The 19,761-nt window shown below is 37.8% G+C and overlaps 1 protein-coding gene across 6 annotated transcripts in view; it reads left to right on the top strand.

Annotated features, from left to right (window-relative positions):
- The window catches only part of DICER1 (dicer 1, ribonuclease III), a 71,468-nt gene that overhangs the window by 42,806 nt on the left and 8,901 nt on the right, over positions 1-19,761 (top strand). For all 6 annotated transcript variants that reach the window (XM_065549323.1, XM_065549324.1, XM_065549325.1 and 3 more), the window contains 12 exons: positions 1,520-1,652; positions 2,482-2,557; positions 3,277-3,416; positions 6,222-6,401; positions 6,633-6,846; positions 6,970-7,123; positions 8,481-8,663; positions 8,937-9,042; positions 9,473-9,648; positions 10,729-11,503; positions 14,919-15,074; positions 18,131-19,019. In XM_065549323.1, coding sequence (XP_065405395.1) covers positions 1,520-1,652; positions 2,482-2,557; positions 3,277-3,416; positions 6,222-6,401; positions 6,633-6,846; positions 6,970-7,123; positions 8,481-8,663; positions 8,937-9,042; positions 9,473-9,648; positions 10,729-11,503; positions 14,919-15,074; positions 18,131-19,019 — 3,182 coding nt within the window. The remainder of the gene's footprint in view (positions 1-1,519; positions 1,653-2,481; positions 2,558-3,276; positions 3,417-6,221; positions 6,402-6,632; positions 6,847-6,969; positions 7,124-8,480; positions 8,664-8,936; positions 9,043-9,472; positions 9,649-10,728; positions 11,504-14,918; positions 15,075-18,130; positions 19,020-19,761) is intronic.

The following is a 19,761-nucleotide window of genomic DNA, read 5'->3' as shown; positions in this document are numbered from 1 at the left end:
ACCAAGTTGCACACCATGTTGATTTGTGTCCTTTCCGGTGGTAACTTAGATCACTTGAGTGACGTCTGCCAGTTTTCTCTACTGTAAAGTTCCCTTTCACCTCTTTTATTATTAGTAAATATTTCATGGGGAGATACGTTGTATAAAAATGTATTCCTCTTCCAAGTTTGATTCATTAGTGTAAGCATTCTTTGATATTTCTGGCCCAAATTGATTATTACTATGATGGCTACTAACTCCATTATTTCTGTATTTATTAGTTGGCATTCTACCATCCATTTCTTCTCTCCATTTATTCATTCTTATATTATCATTTTTTAATGTCAACGTGAACTTATGGACTCCTGTTTTATTTAATGGGTTATAATCTGTCATTATCATTTACTGTTTGTTTTGATGTTAAAATTGTTTCATATTTGGCCAGTGGGAACCCCTTAAAGCTAGTTTCTGTGTCTTTTTAACATCTCACTATTATTCGTTGAACACTTCCTTGTTTTATGGCACAAGACATTCTAGACTGCCCTAGCCTTGATGTTGGCAATTTCCTTAAATTTAGTGGAGAATGAGTTGTGGTTAGAAACCAAGAACTGGATACTAAATTTATTCATTGCTACCGAGGTGTTGCTGCTGCCAGGCTTTTGAGTGGACAGAGCTAGAATGTTTGTTTGTTCATGTTTACATCTGTATTTGTTTCAGTGTCTTATCTGTTGATACCTGCATTTTCAGTGTGACGCTAGAGGTTTCATTCTAGATTTCCTCTTTTCTGTCTTTGTACCTCCTTTCTCTAATAGTCAGAAGTTTGGCTCCCATTGTCCTCAAAATAATTAGTGTTCAGTCTTCCTGTATGTAGCTAGTCTTCCTGCTCTGTAGGACTGCCCCTGTGGTCAGGTGCCCTTGCTGCACAGGTCACAACCTCACAGGGCTGCTGCCCATTCCAGCACCCTCCTGATGTGAGTCCTGTCCCAGCATCCCTTTCTGGGCTAGCTTTCTGCCCTGCTCCAACCTTCCCTAGTGCTCTTGCTCAGTGAGCTGCTAGTTCTGCTGTCCTTTTTGTGTCAGCACTGGGCTGTCCCGCCCTCTTCTGATGCCTTCCTTGCACGTGTGCTGGTAGTTGGTGGCAGATATAAGATGATTAAGGAGAAAACGTTGGCAGTGTGTTTTCTTACTGGATTCTGAACAATACTTTGTGCTCTATTATGGTAACACTCAACACATGTGGCTATCAAAATTCAATTTAAAATAAAATAAAAAATGGAGTTTCATAGTTGTACTTGTCACATTTCAAGTGCTCACCAGCCACTGCCCTGCTGGGCATCGAAGATATGGAACATGTTTGCAGAGTTCTGTTAGACAACACTGTTCTGTCTTGTTCAAAGTTTGAAGCAGTAAAGTTTAAATGCCACATATAAATACAAAATCAGTAGAGTGGAAGAGGCACATGACAAATCAAACTTGAGGTTGTAAATATCAATATTTTCTCAGTTGTATATTCAGCCTCAGACTTCCTTTTTCTTCACAGATACTGTGCTAGATTACCAAGTGATCCGTTTACTCATCTAGCTCCTAAATGCAGAACCCGAGAGTTGCCTGATGGTACATTTTATTCAACTCTTTACCTGCCAATTAACTCACCTCTTCGAGCCTCCATTGTTGTAAGTTTAGAAAAAGAAATGATTGTTATATTTTAAAATATGTCATTAGTGGATTTTTTTTCAGCTTTTCTAAGACTTGCAATTTATAGGGAAATTTGATTTTAAAATCTGCTTTCATGAGCAGGAGCCTTGTGTTGACAGACCAAAAATAAAAATAAAAACAAATTTACTTCAAAAGTAGATTTATAGATCACTTTTGTAGTCATCTACATGTTCATATTTGTAATAGACTGTCTAATTTACAGATACTTAGAACCGGACTAGGTGATCTCTGAAGTTTCTTCTAAGGTGTTACTAACATGCACATTTTTGACAGTCATTCAACTGTGGCTTAGACACTTAGAGTGATATAAAATGTATTATGCGTTGTCCTAGTTATTTTGTTGGTGACTCAAAAATCTGCTTTTTGTAATACTGTTCTTGGTCCCAGTACTGATTTCCAAATATTCCAAGATGACTAATTTCTATTGCACATAAAAAGCTGCTCAGTACTATTAATGTTACAGCTGTGTTTTGATAAATCTTTTTGTTACATATTTATTGATTAGTAAAAATAAGATACTTTAAAATCTTACTGAAATTTAAATTCATCAAAATTGTAAAATCTTAATTATGACTTAGTTTTTACTGGGCAGGACTTCTAAAGATGAACATTTCAAATATGGAGATTAGAATTTTTAAAAACTTGCTGGAATTTTTAAAAATAAAGAATTTTGTTTTGGCAAATTGAACTTTAAAGATGTTGGGGCAGTGATTTCATAGGTGTTTCATGTGCTAGAGGTAACATAGCAATGTGCATATACAATGGAAAGGTTTTTGTTATTTTCAGGGTCCACCAATGAGCTGTGTACGATTGGCTGAAAGAGTTGTAGCTCTCATTTGCTGTGAGAAACTGCACAAAATTGGTAAGGATGTTTGAAAAGCATATACAAATAAAAATAAATTGCAACTATTGTAAAAAAAAAAAAGCATATAGAGGACTTTATAGATCTCTAAGGATTTTGTAGAGCTATTCACTTGCTGCTCTTAGTGTGCTTTGGTGAATATAAATATAAGTGTTAGTAACTTGAAGATCCTACAGTGTTGTGGGAGCTCTTTATTTTCCATAGCTTAACTGTAAACAACTGTCATTTATTTGCTCTCTTTAATGACTCCTTTTAAATACATAAAGGTATTTTTGTAATTGTTGAATCATGCACCATGAACACTTGTGTTTTAATATATGAGTCTCTCAAGTTAGTCTATACTAGTACAGAAATCAATCCTTTTTTAAAAATGGACTCGGTTTCTTTTTTTTTTTCCCTCAATCCTGCTCCTTCTGTGTAAGTGAACCCATTTTCCATGGCCATTTTATTTAGCATTGATATGTGCTGATGTCATGTTTAGATGTTTTTGTTTCTGAGCCTTAGAACAGAATTTGCAGTCCTGCTCATATTGGTACATATGGATGCCAAAATAGACTTTGCCTGAAGTGTGAATCTGATTACATTTACATTGTGAAAGGCAAAGGTGCTTTAGTTTCCATGACTTTTCCAGGTCCTTCTAACATAGTTCTATTCTAGATTCTTTACTGATTAAATAGTTAAAATCTGGATTGTGTTAATTCTCTCTTTAAATTTCTTAGGGGAACTGGATGACCATTTGATGCCAGTTGGGAAAGAGACTGTTAAATATGAAGAAGAGCTTGATTTGCATGATGAAGAAGAGACCAGTGTTCCAGGAAGGCCAGGTTCCACGAAACGAAGGCAGTGCTACCCAAAAGCAGTTAGTATTGGTTAGAACAGAGTAAAAATCTAGCATTTCTGACTTTGTTTTCTGCTACATCACATCTCAGCTCCTCTGCTTGGCTGACTTCCCACACCCTTGCAGTTTGGCCCACTCTGGATCTCAGCTCCTTTCTCCAATTCACAGCTTCTCTCAGATCAGCGTCTTTCCTTCCTTATGTAGACTGTGTGCTCTTCCACTTCAGAGGTTGCTTTTATTTTTCTTCTCAAAAGGATTCTTGGACCCATCTCTCATATTCTATCCAGAATGAGGTTATTTGATTTAAATAGACATTCTTTGTTTCATTCATTTTAGTGGTGTGATTCTTGTTTTACTTATGATTTGGGGCTAAGACAGAAGAGGATTTGTATGATAAAATAAGCAAGTGAAAAGATGCCCTCTCAAGATGACAGGTACACTGGAAGGTAGAAGCACAAATATCTGTCAAGAGTTAGGATGTGGGCCATTGGGAATCAAAATAAGTTATTTCCATGGGCTGTTTCCAGCTCAATCTGTGGGCATCCTAGAGAGCTCACCCATGAAAGCATCTCTAAATCTGACTTCTAGTAATAGACATACTTGGCTGAAGTATTTATTTTAAAAATATTTGTTAATATTTTTACCTCATAAGAACCCCAAGCAAAAGCAGAATTTTGCTATGTGTAGTAGTCCCGCTTACCCTTGGAGGGTATGTTCCAAGACCCGCACTACTAAATGCAGTGGAAACTGCAGATAGTACCGATCCTCCAACAGCTCAACGTTGTTTCATTAGAACGTCGACGAGGAAAAAAAATTCATTCCCAGCCAGGGCCACTGTCTCTGTGTGGAGTTGGCACATTCTCCTCGTGTCTGCTTACTCCGGTTTCCTGCTACATCCCAAAGCTGTGCACATCAGGTGAACTGACATGTCTGCGCTGCCCCACTGTGAGTGAGCATGGGGATGCGTGTGCATGTGCCCTGCCACAGAGTGGTGTCCTCTCCGGGATGGGTTCCCGCACGGGGCCCTGAGCTGCCAGGATAGACTCTGGAACCCTTGGCCCTGAACTGGAATAAGTGGGTGAATAATCATCTTCCTTGTTTTTATTCATCTTTCTTAATTGTATCTATAGCTCACATTTCTTTTAATGCTTAACATTAAAAGTGTTTTTTTAATTTAGAAATTTGGTGATGTTTTTGTGATCAGAAATATGCTGGAAGAATTTAACTGGTTTATGTCAATTAGCCTGTGGGAAAATTGGTTTCTTTCTACCAATTGGTTGTTTCCCTTAGCCAGTTTCTAAGAATCTGCCACAGACATTAAGCGAGGACTTATAGCATATATTATGCTTTTAAAAATATGTTTATACATATTTATGATAGTTTAAGATATAAATTAGGCACAGTAATAACAAAATAGAACAATTGTAACCATATACTATAATAAAAGTTACGTGAATGTGGTCTCTCTCAAAATACTGTACTGTACACACCTATTACTGGACCGTGACTGACCTCAGGTTCTGAAGCCATGGGGGCTGCAGATAAGCAGGGACTGCTGTGCTTGTATCTCAGCTTAAATATGTGGTTCTTTGGTTTTACTTATGCAGTTTTACCGAGTATTTACTTTATACAATTTTGCATCCAGCTTAGCATTTTCAGGATTCAGAATCATGTCAGTTTTTTAAAAATCATGAATATTACCCATCTTCCCAAAATGCATGTTTCCCTCATACCAAATTTTCACATGAGACTAGTTTCATGTGATAAAGTCGTTAATGATAAGTGTTTCGAAAAGCATAGTATTGGCTGGGTGTGTGGTGGCTCACACTTGTGATCCCAGCATTTTGGGAGTCTGAGGCAGGAGGATCACTTGAGGTCAGGAATCCGAGACCAGCCTGGTCAACATGGTGAGACCTTGTCTCTACAAAAAAAGAAAAGCATAGCACTGCTTGGCATCCTGTTTAATTAATAGATACATTCTTTATTTTCTGATTCTCTGTTAAATATAACGGTCTCTTTTACCAGCATTTTTGTACCTTTTAACTACAGATGCAGTTCTTTTGCCACTGCACTCAGGAACTGCAAGACCATAATCTGAAGGATTGTGTTAATATTGAAAGCCTAGCAGCAATCTCCATTTAATTATGGTTCACTCACATAATGAGGTAGCCATTGCAAATGATGATATTGGTTCATATTGACTCTGACAGATATTCTCTTTATAGTAATGGGATAAAAATCAGGCTATCTCACAGACACACACATGCCCTAATATATACTAGTGTTGTGTGATTTTATTTGTATTGAAAAATATAAATGTATATATGTTTCTTTACATTTATACATTAAAAAGAGTCTAGGAAATTATACAGTATATCAAAATGTTAATAAAGGCTGTCTTTGAGTGATAGGATTATATGTAATTTTTTAAAAATTTGCCTAACTTTATTTTCTGATACTCTACAGTTAGTACTTAAAAAGCCCAAGGAAGAGATGAGTTTTCTTGTCAAAAGAAATAGATCAAATGAATAGTATTTTTAAAAAGGCCCTGCAGTGTTGAATTGTTTTATATATAATTTTGGTATTAGGTATATAGTCAACAGTGCATTATAGTGTATGTGAACTTGGGCCACTATCAGCAGCCCTGGCCTGAGATCCACTGACTTACCCCGCAGGGTTAAGTAATTAAGAGGTGTCATGCCTTGGGTATTTTCTTAGCTTTTTCTCACCAGCTTTTAGTAAAGCCAAAATTAGTTTTCTTGCTGACATCTGGAAAAGAGGCTAATATACTTGAGCATGACACTTAATTTTCCTTTCCACCTCTAGATTCCAGAGTGTTTGAGGGATAGTTATCCCAAACCTGATCAGCCCTGTTACCTGTATGTGATAGGAATGGTTTTAACTACACCTTTACCTGATGAACTCAACTTTAGAAGGCGGAAGCTCTACCCTCCTGAAGATACCACAAGATGCTTTGGAATACTGACAGCCAAACCCATACCTCAGGTAGATATTTCATAATGACTACTTATGTCAAAAACATCTTGCTTAGGAAAAGAAAAAAGAAAAAACTAGTAGAAAGTACCTTTTTTTACTACTCAGTATGTTTAATATTTAAAGATGAAGGTGCCTCTTCTATTTCTGCACTGGAAAGCATCATTTCTCTTCTGAAGTTAACTGTAATGGAATAAAATACCTGTTAATTTTGAGGGGTGCTTTATGTTTCCTTTTGCTAAGATTCCACATTTTCCTGTGTACACACGCTCTGGAGAGGTTACCATATCCATTGAGTTGAAGAAGTCTGGTTTCATGTTGTCTCTACAAATGCTTGAGTTGATTACAAGACTTCACCAGTATATATTCTCACATATTCTTCGGCTTGAAAAACCTGCACTAGAATTTAAACCTACAGACGCTGATTCAGCATACTGTGTTCTACCTCTTAATGTTGGTAAGAAAAAAATCTCTTACTTTGATGACTCTAAATTAGATACATATGCAGATATACAGCTTAGGTATGAAACTTATCTGTATCTTGTTTTAACAAGCTAAAGAATCGTTTTTCTCTTCTAAGTTAATGACTCCAGCACTTTGGATATTGACTTTAAATTCATGGAAGATATTGAGAAGTCTGAAGCTCGCATAGGCATTCCCAGTACAAAATATACAAAAGAAACACCCTTTGTTTTTAAATTAGAAGATTACCAAGATGCAGTTATCATTCCAAGGTAGGTATTTAAATGGAAAGAAAAATGATGGTGATACTTTGTTTTAAAAGATGCACTAGGTCGGGCTCAGTGGCTCATGCCTGCAATCACAGCACTTTGGGAGGCCAGGGCGGGTGGATTATGAGGTCAGGAGATCGAGACCATCCTGGCCAGCATGGTGAAGTCTCAACTAAAAATACAAAAAATTAGCCAGACGTGGCGGTGCACGCCTGTAGTCCCAGTTACTCGGGAGGCTTGAGGCAGGGCAATCACTTCAAGCTGGGAGGTGGAGATTGCAGCAAGGGGAGATCATGCCACTGCACTCCAAGACACAGCAAGACTCTCTCTCAAAGAAAAAACACTTATTCACGTGGGAATATAAGTGGGCTGTGACTTTAGCATTGTAATTACTAATAGGAAATATATTAGTTCGTCAGGCATGGTGATGCATGCTGTAATCATAGCTACTCGGGGCTGAGGTGGGAGGATTGCTTCAGTCCAGGATTTGTAGGCTGTGCAGTAAGCTGTGATCACACCACTGCACTCCAGCCTGGTCAACAGATCGGGGGAAGAAAAAGAAAGAAAAGAAAATATAGGTAATTTCTTAAGGTTGACCTGTTCTCTCCGGTTTACTTGCTTACAAAATAAAACCTAAAACATTATAGATAAGGAATTTTCCTTTGTAAAGGGTCAGATAATTTAATGTTGGTAGGCTTTCTTCTTAAAATCTCCATCCTTTTAGTCTCCAAAGTCTTACAGAATTTGATTATAATGATTTCATTTCTTAAAATTTTTATAAGGAATATTAAGCTCTATGAAAATAGTAAATCCAGAATGATTTTCTTTTCTATAAAAGTTTAGGGGATGGAGTTTTGGGGCAATAAAATACAGACAGTTTTCAAATAATTATAGTACTAGTTATAATTCATCTTTGATTTTTTTTTTCCTTTTTGCACCTCAAAACCATATTTTAGTTATCAGGACTATCGTAGTCATAGATGATGCAGTAATACGTTTTATATGACAAGTATCTTTAATGTTTAGCATTAGTAATATGCAAAGTATTTATTTGCATAGTGTACATTTTTTACACTGTTTATATTGATAAAATAGATATGTAAAGGTGCCATTTAGCTTCATGTGTTATCAAAATGTAGATATTTAGAACAAGAATAATAATAAAGTGGGACAATAATGTGTCTGTTTTTACTTAATAAAAATACAGTTGTTATATACTTGAAATATATTTGGAATAAAAATTTTTACTTATTTTTAATCTTTTGAATTCTTAATCATAATTTCCATACTAAAAACAGTTGTGTTTTGAGAACAGTTGATTTAAACCAAAAAGCAACTGATTATTTTTTTTCTTTTTTAGATATCGCAATTTTGATCAGCCTCATCGATTTTATGTAGCTGATGTGTACACTGATCTTACCCCACTCAGTAAATTTCCTTCCCCTGAGTATGAAACTTTTGCAGAATATTATAAAACAAAGTATAACCTTGACCTAACCAATCTCAACCAGCCACTGCTGGATGTGGACCATACATCTTCAAGGTAAGAAGCTTCAGAGATGACAGTTGGAATTGCACTTGAGGCATTCTTACCAGACATCACTAGACACGCAGAGGTTCACTGTCTGCCCGCCCACTCGTGGACTCTCTGAAATCAGGAGATGCTTTGCACACAAACTTGCCTAAGGGGTAGCCCAAGAGGCTGCAGTTTAAATGAGCTCTTCAGATGATTTTCGAGCACAGTGAAGTTGGAGAACCACTATGAATATGTATGCATTTTTGTGTGTTTGATAAAATTGTTTTGGAATTCTTACAGACTTAATCTTTTGACACCTCGACATTTGAATCAGAAGGGGAAAGCTCTTCCTTTAAGCAGTGCTGAGAAGAGGAAAGCCAAATGGGAAAGTCTGCAGAATAAACAGGTAATGATAGTTCATTGTACTAGCATAACTTAGTATTTGTTTGGGTATTAAAGATTATTAAAGATAAGTTTGAATTTTATCTTATCAAGTTTAATGCATGATTCGTTGATTTTTTTAGAAGTTACCTAATCCTCAGATTTTGTTTTGTTTTAATCAGTATTATTGTTGAATGTTATTTGAATGTTCTTTTTGGTAAGTATTGAGAGTTTTGTTTTTATACTTAGCCCATTAATATATCACAAAATCATTCTCATAAATCCTGTGATAAATCCCATTTGGGCTTAGGGATTATTTTTACAAATATTTTTTAAAATTTAAGTTTTACTAGCATTTATGATTTTCTTTATCCATTAGTGAAATTGGTCTTTTTTTTAAATTCTTTTGTGTGTGCGCTTTGTATTTATCTGTCCGTTTTTCCCCTTACTTGAAGATACTGGTTCCAGAACTCTGTGCTATACATCCGATTCCAGCATCACTGTGGAGAAAAGCAGTTTGTCTCCCCAGCATCCTTTATCGCCTTCACTGCCTTTTGACTGCAGAGGAGCTGAGAGCCCAGACTGCCAGCGATGCTGGCGTGGGAGTCAGATCACTTCCTGCGGATTTTAGGTATGCCTGTGCAGTCGGCCAGAAAGAACACAGATCATGAGATCCTGGTTGCAGAAGAACAGACTTCAGTTAAAATTGTATATAACATAATTCTTAGTAGAAAGAAAATATAGATATCGTTTGTTCTTGTCAAGTCTCAGAGGGAGATGAGAATCTGAGGTCAGAAATAACCATTACTACTTAAGCCGTAACAGTTGGAGTGAGAATGAATTTGTTTTTTGTTACTGCATCAGCATTTTCAATCTGTTTTTGTTTTAAAAATCCAAACATATGTTAAAAACAATAACCTTAGAATGTTCTTTGTCTTCATTATTTTCTTCCCATTGGTAAAATCTCTGCATTCTAAAAAAACTATTGGCTTAAGCACTCACATTAATTTTGGTTATCCAATTGGCAATATCACGACTGTTCTAGGGACTGAAGGAATTTTAAAATATAATAGGAATAACCACAGTATTTATTGAGTAGTTACTACAGGGCCAAACACTAGCTTAAATGCTGTACCCTGTGTCAATTAGCTCATTTAATCATTAAGACAGTGCTGTGAGATAGGAATTGTTAGCCCTTTTCTCAGGTGCAGAAGCTGAGGCACAGAGAGTTTATGTAAGTTGCCCAAAGTTACTCAGTGGGTTAACCAGAGTGCCTGGGATTCCAACCCATGAAGCTAGGCCCCAGGTCCTGCAGGATGCCTGCAAGCTTCATGACATTCTTAACTACCACACCTAGAGTCTAGGGCCGGGGATTAGCAGTAGAGACATGGTTTTCTACATTGTGTACATTTCTACAGAGTGTACACCTCTTGATCCCGATTTGAAGAAATGTGCATTGTAGTCAGTCAAGGAGCTTCTGCTTTGTTGAATTAAACGTTTATTTGAGAGGGTACATCTTGGCTTACAAGGAATTCTACATTGTGCAGAATTCCAAATAATGTTAAATTCTGGCTTGGAAACTTACTTCTCTTCTAAAGTTTAGGAGTACATTTTTGGGATCTTTGTTTTTGTTTTTAAATTCAAATTGCTGTTGCTCTCAGCCTAGCTGTCTCGAAGAATCTGATATAAAGTTATAAAAATGTCTTTGCAGATACCCTAACTTAGACTTCGGGTGGAAAAAATCTATCGACAGCAAATCTTTCATCTCAATTTCTAACTCCTCTTCAGCGGAAAATGATAATTACTGTAAGCACAGCACAATTGTCCCTGAAAATGCTGCACATCAAGGTGCTAATAGAACCTCCTCTCTAGAAAATCATGACCAAATGTCTGTGAACTGCAGAACGTTGCTCAGCGAGTCCCCTGGTAAGCTCCATGTTGAAGTTTCAGCAGATCTTACAGCAATTAATGGTCTTTCTTACAATCAAAATCTCGCCAATGGCAGTTATGACTTAGCTAACAGAGACTTTTGCCAAGGAAATCAGCTGAATTACTACAAGCAGGAAATACCCGTGCAACCAACTACCTCATATTCCATTCAGAATTTATACAATTATGAGAACCAGCCCAGCGATGAATGTACTCTCCTGAGTAATAAATACCTTGATGGAAATGCTAACAAATCTACCTCAGATGGAAGTCCCATGATGGCCGTAATGCCTGGTACGACAGACGCTATTCAAGTGCTCAAGGGCAGGATGGATTCTGAGCAGAGCCCTTCTATTGGGTACTCCTCAAGGACTCTTGGCCCCAATCCTGGACTTATTCTTCAGGCTTTGACTCTGTCAAACGCTAGTGATGGATTTAACCTGGAGCGGCTTGAAATGCTTGGCGACTCCTTTTTAAAGCATGCCATCACCACGTATCTGTTTTGCACTTACCCTGATGCTCATGAGGGCCGCCTTTCATATATGAGAAGCAAAAAGGTAAGAGGTGATTTTTTTATTTTGAGCAGTTAATTATTCAGTGTGCCTGAAAGTGGTTTGCAGCGTTGGATAATCTCAGAGGATGAGAACGTATCATGCTCAGAAATTGCTGCACTGGCTGAGCACAGCTGCTCCCTTGTTCTAGCAGGGCCAGCGAAAGCCTGTGGCAGAACTACCTGGCAGTAGATGACTATTGCTTTACATCGACCCCACACTCAAGTTTTGGGGCTTGGCTGATCTCCATGCATCTTACTTTTTTATTGAAATTCAGTTCAAAGGAAACTATGCAGGAGTGTACACCTCTTGATCCCGATTTGAAGAAATGTGCATTGTAGTCAGTCAAGGAGCTTCTGCTTTGTTGAATTAAACGTTTATTTGAGAGGGTACATCTTGGCTTACAAGGCGTACAGACAGGAGTAAGACGCAAGTCTTGTGGAGGGGCTCATCTCCAAAGTTTTGGAGAGTGGAGGGGAGAGAGTAGCAACAGGCTTCACAGAGCTTGACTGCTGTCCAGTGTGAAGAGGGTGACACCGGAGTTGTGAGTAATAAACGCTCCATAGCTCCGAGGAAGAGCGGGCTCTTAAGCTCAGCATGGACTGAGACTTAAGAAAAGGAATGAAGGTAAGATAGTCAAGTTATGGTGGGAAAAAATGGAAAAAGAAGTGTCACCAGGCAACATGAGCCTCCTGGACAAATACCTTAGAGAGCTGCCGATCACTTGCAGCACTTAGAAGGAAGGAAGGAGCATCACTGTTGAATCAAGGATGGCATCAATGGAGGAGGCAAGTTGACAGTGCATAAGCAAAGTGAACAGATGGCAGAGCATGTCAGTGTCAGGGAAGCAGCCGTGGCAGCAGTCGGAAGTGTGGAAATACCTGAGAAAAGGCTTGAAAAGGCAGGTATGGTGAAGCTGTGTCGTGGAAGGCCTTGAATGCTGGGCTGAGGAGTTTGCACGTGTTTTGAGTGTTGTAGGCACTGTTGAAGGAATTTGGAGCAAGGAACTATTAATAAAGTGGTAGTTTAAAATGATTAATCTGGTAGCAGAATGTAGTGTGAGTTGAAAAGCAAATCCAAACCAACAGCAGAAGCAGAAAATGTTATAGAACTAGAGTTCTGGTAGAGAGGAAGGGGCTGAGGTGAGTGAGAAGAAATAATTTTAGCTAACAGTTTAAAAGTGCTTACTCTGCACTACTCTAAAAGGTAATCGTATACACACACACGTACACACACATGTACACACACACACATATATACATATATATAAGCCTAATTTAATTTTTACAATTCTGAGAGGTGGAAACTTTAATTTTCCCCATTTTATAGGTGAAGATAGGCTAGAGAAGTTAGCTTGCCCAAGGTCACTTGGCAAGCAAGTGGCAGAGCTTGGGTTGAATCCAGACAGCCTGGCTTTGGAGACCTTGCTCTTCCCCATCACACTAGCCGCTTGGGATAGAACTATCACAACAGGCAGCACACCAAGCATTTCCCCGGTGTTCACTCGTTTACTCTTCTCTAAGCCTCTGGGAAAGAGCCGACACATCCCTGTTTTGCAGATGAGGGGACTCACACTTAGTCGAATGGGCTTCTGTCAGGTCACCTAACTGTTCATCCAGGAGAGTCGGGAGTGTGTCCGAGGTCTCCCAGGATGATCTTGAGGTGGACTGGAGGCACAGTCGTAACAACCATGTAAACTGGCAACTTGGGGGCAGGGGCAGTGGCAGTAGCAGGGAGGTAGGGAGAAATGTGGGAAGTCAAGGTTAGAGTTGAGGTTTTAGACCTCATGGAATATGAAGTGGAAATGTTCAGATAATTGAGGCTGTAGGATTCAGATATGGTTTTATAGAGTAGTCGCCATATGGAAGCTCTGAGAACGGATGAGATTTCCAAGAGGTCAAGAGGTGGTTGCAGGAAGAAAGTATCAGAGGCTTCGACAGGTGTGGCATAGGCAGTAGGATAGGATACTCTGTTAGCTAAGATAAGACAGAGGTGGCTTTCTATTACAAAACTTGTCCATTTGTCTGCTCAGAAACCTTCAACTTATTTCTGCAGAAAGAATGATCACTCCCTCAGCCTGCTGTTCAGGCCCTTTCAGCCCTGATGCGTTTTGGATCCTAAGCAGGTGGAAGCCCCTTGCAGCTCATTGGACAGACTCCATGCTCAGACCCCCAGCCTTGGGGCCCTTGCTCTGTCCTTCCTTCTGCAGAGTGCTCGCCCCCGTCTCTATGTGTCCAGAATTTTGCCCCATATCTGAGACCTTACGTAACTCTTTCTTCTTCATCCCGCCCACCGTTTCTGTCAACTTGGAATGTGATTTCCCTCCCGTGGGTCCACGTTGCACTTTATCCTCTTCTTGGCACTTGTGATGCTTTGTTCTCTTAGCTTGGAAAGGGAAGCTGGCAGTTACTTCAGCCTGCTACGTTTCAGGCAGAGAGGGAGAGTACTTTTGGCCATAGTGGTCACACGTGCACTCCTTTTCCCTGCCAGCCTGTGTGTCACGAGGACTGCCCCTCTGTCCTGCTGCTGTGATTCCCTCAGGGTTGCCCAGTCGAGGGCCTCTCACTTGGGGGGTGTCTATTAAACAATAGTTGAGTTACATGGGAAGAGGGCTAATGAAGTACTTAATGAACCCAGCTTTATGAAAATGAAAATGGGATTGACAATTCTAGACCCTAGTTTCCAAGTAATAACTTGACAGAAATGCAATAATGTGAGCAAATTAGGAAGGAGATAGAGGCATTAGGAAAAACAGACCGGAGTAGAGGATAGACAGTAAAGCTGTTCCATTAATATAAATAAACAGAAACCTTTTGGTTCATTTTTTTAAAAGCTGAATACAAGTGTCTTGAAATGCCTGTAAAACAAAGGAATAATATTTGAGAGAGCATTACAGTTGAAATCCCATTTGTGGCTTCCATTCTAGGAATGTAACATAGTTTCAGTTTTGTTTGGTGCCAGTTTTCACTTTGCAACTAGAGCTGATGGCATCCTCCCCCCATTTCATTGAAAATATTGTGACATCTTGACTTTTTATATGGGTTCTTTTCTACTTTGGTAATTCCAGTTAGCAGTTTGCATTTTATATCATCAGGTTGTATTTTCAAGGCTTTGATGTTGTCTGAATTGTTTCTTCTCAGTCATTCATAAAGAATTTGCATAGCTGTATACATTATTTTTTCTGCTCTGCATCTTATATTCAGAAATATTTGCACCAAAAAAGTATAGAATATGTGGGAATTTAATATTCTTTTTATAACATGAATGGGTAGAAAAACTGTAGAGCCCTTATACTTAATTGATGACCATATAATTAATTTATTAATTTGAGGAATATTTAACTGAGGATATGTTAATATGCCTTGAATGAATTCCAGCAGTGGTCATTTATGGATAAGTATCCTAATATTTTCTGCTAAAGGTCAGCAACTGTAATCTGTATCGCCTTGGAAAAAAGAAGGGACTGCCCAGCCGCATGGTGGTGTCAATATTTGATCCCCCTGTAAACTGGCTTCCTCCTGGTTATGTAGTAAATCAAGACAAAAGCAACACAGATAAATGGGAAAAAGATGAAATGGTAAGTTTGTGTGTGTGTGTGTGTGTGTGTGTGTAACTGGAGGGATTTACTTTTTGGTGAGCCAAAGAATTTTGTTTTATTAATTTTTTGTTTCATTTTCTTGGTGTGTTTATAATAGAGTAGATGTTTGATATATTTAATTCCTTTAAATACACTGTCTTTTCACTGAATTCAGAAATAGTGTTATAATTTTGATGGAGGCAAATTTCTATTTTTATTACTTCTTTTCCAAAGGCATAGAGTGTGTGATGTTTTGACTTTGAGTTTTGCTCTTTAAAAAAAAAATTTCACTTTGCTGTTATTACAATTTATCCTAGATCCTTAGCTCTGTTCAGTGATATGACTTTTCAGTGACCTGTGATCTCCAGTCTGTCTGTGAAATAATTAATTTCAATAAAATCTTGCTTTTGTAGCTCAGGGTTTTCTCAGTCAGGACTCCTGTGAACTTAAAAAAAAAATATATCATCCATAAAGATTGTTATTTTCTGGAAATAATTTAAATCTTGCCAGTGACTTAAGAAGACTCCACATATCAGCAACAGCTACTTCATTTTGTCTTGTCTTGAAGGCCACCAGAGGGCACTTGGGAGGGCCTCCGAGCTGCAGGAATCAGTGCGGTGGTGGTTGACTGGGGGAGTTCTAGTGCCTCTTCCAAAGTGAAAGGCAATGCTTCAGACAGTTTCATTTCCTGGAGATTTACTTTGCATTAAAGATAAATGGGCTCATTGTTACTTCATTTTTACTTCAGGCCAACAATGATAATGCCATTTTTTTCTTTCACAGGTTATATTTTTAAATATACATTTTCTTCGTGTCTTCTTTCTGATACGTGTATCTTATATATCTGCCTTTAAGTATTTCCAGGTAGCATGTTCTGTGACACTATTCAGATTTTTTATCTATTTATTGAGGATGTTTTTAACTCATGTAGTATTTGTCTTATTACAGAATTAGAACTTATTTGGAAAGCGTTAAGGGAATATTTTAATGCAAGTTAGGTCCAAACAATTATTTGTTACTAATTTAGAAATATGTAGAACCTTAGAGGAAAATACATAGATTTGGAACTTTAGAAATGGCATTGTATTTCTACGAATAACATTCCAATAACAGTCATCTTCTTTTATTAATACCGTTTCATAATGTATTTGGCTCTTTTTAAAAACTTGTAGCATAAAGGCGACATTGCCATGTCATACTGATTTTTTTTTTTAAGATACAACACAAAGTTCAATTTATTTTTCTTAATGTTTATGATGACACTTTGGTTATTGGAATTCATTAGAAATACTGTTCAGATTTTTATTTAGTAACTTATTTTTATTGAAATATAGGCCCTTGCATTATGTTGAAAAGATACTCTGTGGTTTTGGCTGGTTGCATTGCCGTTCTCCCTACCTTGCTCTGGCCCTTCAGCAAATGGGCTTAAGTGAAAACCTTTGCATGCTAAAACGCCTCTTGATAGAAGAAAGTATCAAAGTTGACTTGAATGATACAGGAAAGGATTTCATGTGGCTGTTTTTTCTTAAAAGGCTTGAAGTGCTCTTGAAAAACATTTTATGAGGTAGAACCCCACTCTTTTGTAGATGAAGAATCTGAAACCCAGAGGCACTAAAAAGGCTTTGCCCAGGATCACACAGTTTGTGATAAAAGTCAGCCCTTTGTGATTTTTGTGCTCTGCCACTTTTGGCTTATGGTAGCACCTTTCTAAAGATACAGAAAGTTTTTTTCAATTAAAAAAAAATGTATGATTTTTTAAAAATTGCAGTTTGGCCCTTTTTTTCTTAAGGACCAAACAGTAATCTAAAACATCTTCATAATGCCTTGGAAAGTATAAGGTTTTTAGCAGGAAATGTTCCTTGAGGTCTGCCACTATAGTTGCTTTTGGTGTTCTTCCTTATTCTTGAAAAGATGTTTTTTTCTTAATGAAAACAGTGAAAAGATAGTTACAGATATAGCCCGGCTTACTGCTATTTATTTTCAGACAAATATAGTGTTTATATCTTGAGTCTAGTTTAAAATGAAATATTTGTAGTATTTAAAAAAATGCCTGAAGGTTACAACATTTTTTGGTCAGAACACTCTGGAAAGTTGTTACAGTCAACATTGATGCACACCCTTCGCCTTCCCCCCTCACAAGTAAAGTTTTTTGGTTCTTTAAAAACTTGCATAACAGAAATTTGGCATTTTTCTAGGATTGCAAAAAAGTTACATCATTACTGAAATCTAGCCCATTATTAAGGTTGTCACTCACAAATAAGCTTTTGCCAAAGAAATTGGAATTAGCAAAGATCTTTTGACAGAAATTGGATTGTTGTGTTTCATGTTAGTCTAAATTTTCTTCCATTTTTGTCAGTTATGCTATAATCTGTTCCCCTGATTACTGTAGCTCAGAGTGGAGGGGAAAAGCATAATTTCTCAAATTCATAGCTTAGTGCAGTGATCACTTTTATTTTTTAAGCAAAGCTGTGTAGTTTTTTGTGGCAAGTATACTTCGAAGTGGAAATAGGGACAAAAACTTTATTATAAAATCCTATTGTACATTTTAAAAATTGATTTTATCTGTTTTTATATTATATGCTTAATTGCAAAGGTAATGCTTTTCTACATCTGGAATTTCATTTTATTAATTTGAAAATCAAATTACCACATTTTCAAATTTTGTCAGCAAAATTGAAGATCTGTGTGATCAGCATATGAGTGCTTTCATTGTGTGTCCTACCGGAGTTAGACTTCTTAGTTGAAGTTTTGCATTGTGGACATTAATTTTAACTTAATATCCATGTTCAAAATCCTTAACTTAAAGCTTCATACTGGATAAAGGTCATTTTATAACTTAGAAAACGAACATTCAAAGAACATGTTTTACTTTGTTTATATGATTAAATAACTTATTTTATGTTAATTGAAAACAAATGGCCATGATTTTAAAGTTGCCTTTTAGTATTTGTGGTTGTCATTTGAAATTATCCATAACCCTTGCTTTTATTGAGTTTCAAACCCTTTTAAAAACAGCAGCTATGTCTCCCCTCCTTCACCATTCCCCCTCGTTTCAGACAAAAGACTGCATGCTGGCGAATGGTAAACTGGATGAGGACTACGAGGAGGAGGATGAGGAGGAAGAGAGCCTGATGTGGAGGGCTCCGAAGGAAGAGGCTGACTATGAAGATGATTTCCTGGAGTATGATCAGGAACATATCAGATTTATAGATAATATGTTAATGGGGTCAGGAGCTTTTGTAAAGAAAATCTCTCTTTCTCCTTTTTCAACCACTGATTCTGCATATGAATGGAAAATGCCCAAAAAATCCTCCTTAGGTAGTATGCCATTTTCATCAGATTTTGAGGATTTTGACTACAGCTCTTGGGATGCAATGTGCTATCTGGATCCTAGCAAAGCTGTTGAAGAAGATGACTTTGTGGTGGGGTTCTGGAATCCATCAGAAGAAAACTGTGGTGTTGACACGGGAAAGCAGTCCATTTCTTACGACTTGCACACTGAGCAGTGTATTGCTGACAAAAGCATAGCGGACTGTGTGGAAGCCCTGCTGGGCTGCTATTTAACCAGCTGTGGGGAGAGGGCTGCTCAGCTTTTCCTCTGTTCACTGGGGCTGAAGGTGCTCCCGGTAATTAAAAGGACTGATCGGGAAAAGGCCCTGTGCCCTACTCGGGAGAATTTCAACAGCCAACAAAAGAACCTTTCAGTGAGCTGTGCTGCTGCTTCTATGGCCAGTTCACGCTCTTCTGTATTGAAAGACTTGGAATATGGTTGTTTGAAGATTCCACCAAGATGTATGTTTGATCATCCAGATGCAGATAAAACACTGAATCACCTTATATCGGGGTTTGAAAATTTTGAAAAGAAAATCAACTACAGATTCAAGAATAAGGCTTACCTTCTCCAGGCTTTTACACATGCCTCCTACCACTACAATACTATCACTGGTAAGGAGCCCACAACCAAACTGCATTTCTGGGAAAATGAGACTTTGTGTTTATCACATTGTGTTGGCCTTGTAAAAGGTGATCTATGCATGTACAGTGTTTGTGCTTAATATTCAAGGGATGGGGCGGGGAACAAAAGGAAAAGAAAGAGTTCTTTTCTTTATTATTTAGGGAGCACGTATTGCTTTATAACTTTGGTTTGTTGGGAGTATGGCTATCATATTATACCCTCATCAGTGTCATTTTATATGCTGCCTAATTAGAGAAATTTGAACCTTAGTATTTTGATGTGGTTTCCCCATTTTATCCTCCCCAGGTATCTTTCTCTTGCCCATTCAGTGCTGCTTTTGGTTTTTTATTTAGTTGTATATTCTGGATGTATTTCCACAGCCTTTTATTGTTCTTCTTGGACAAAAAGACTCCTCCTTTAGGGTCTTTTTAAAGATGGATAGAATAAAAGATTAACAGCAATGATTTCACAAGAAGGTTGCGTGGCCCTTGCTGTGACTCTGCTGTCATCTTCTACTTCTCACTGTGCTCTGTATTTCCCCCCGCTTTAATAGGCTGTCAACCCATTAGATTAGAAGGGAGAACAAGCCCCTCACACCCAAATCAGCTTCAGGTTGTGAAACACAGCTGAAGTTTACATTTCGATTTCTGTATTGGAGGTATAAGTGCCTGAATTCAGAATACCAAAGCAAAATATAAAATTTGTAGTTTGTATAATAAAAACAGTGTAGGT

Source organism: Macaca fascicularis, chromosome 7 (assembly GCF_037993035.2).
Source record: "Macaca fascicularis isolate 582-1 chromosome 7, T2T-MFA8v1.1".
Taxonomy (NCBI): Eukaryota; Metazoa; Chordata; class Mammalia; order Primates; family Cercopithecidae; genus Macaca; species Macaca fascicularis.
The sequence above is the reverse complement of the archived record's forward strand: the minus strand, read 5'-3'. Positions and strand labels throughout refer to the sequence as shown.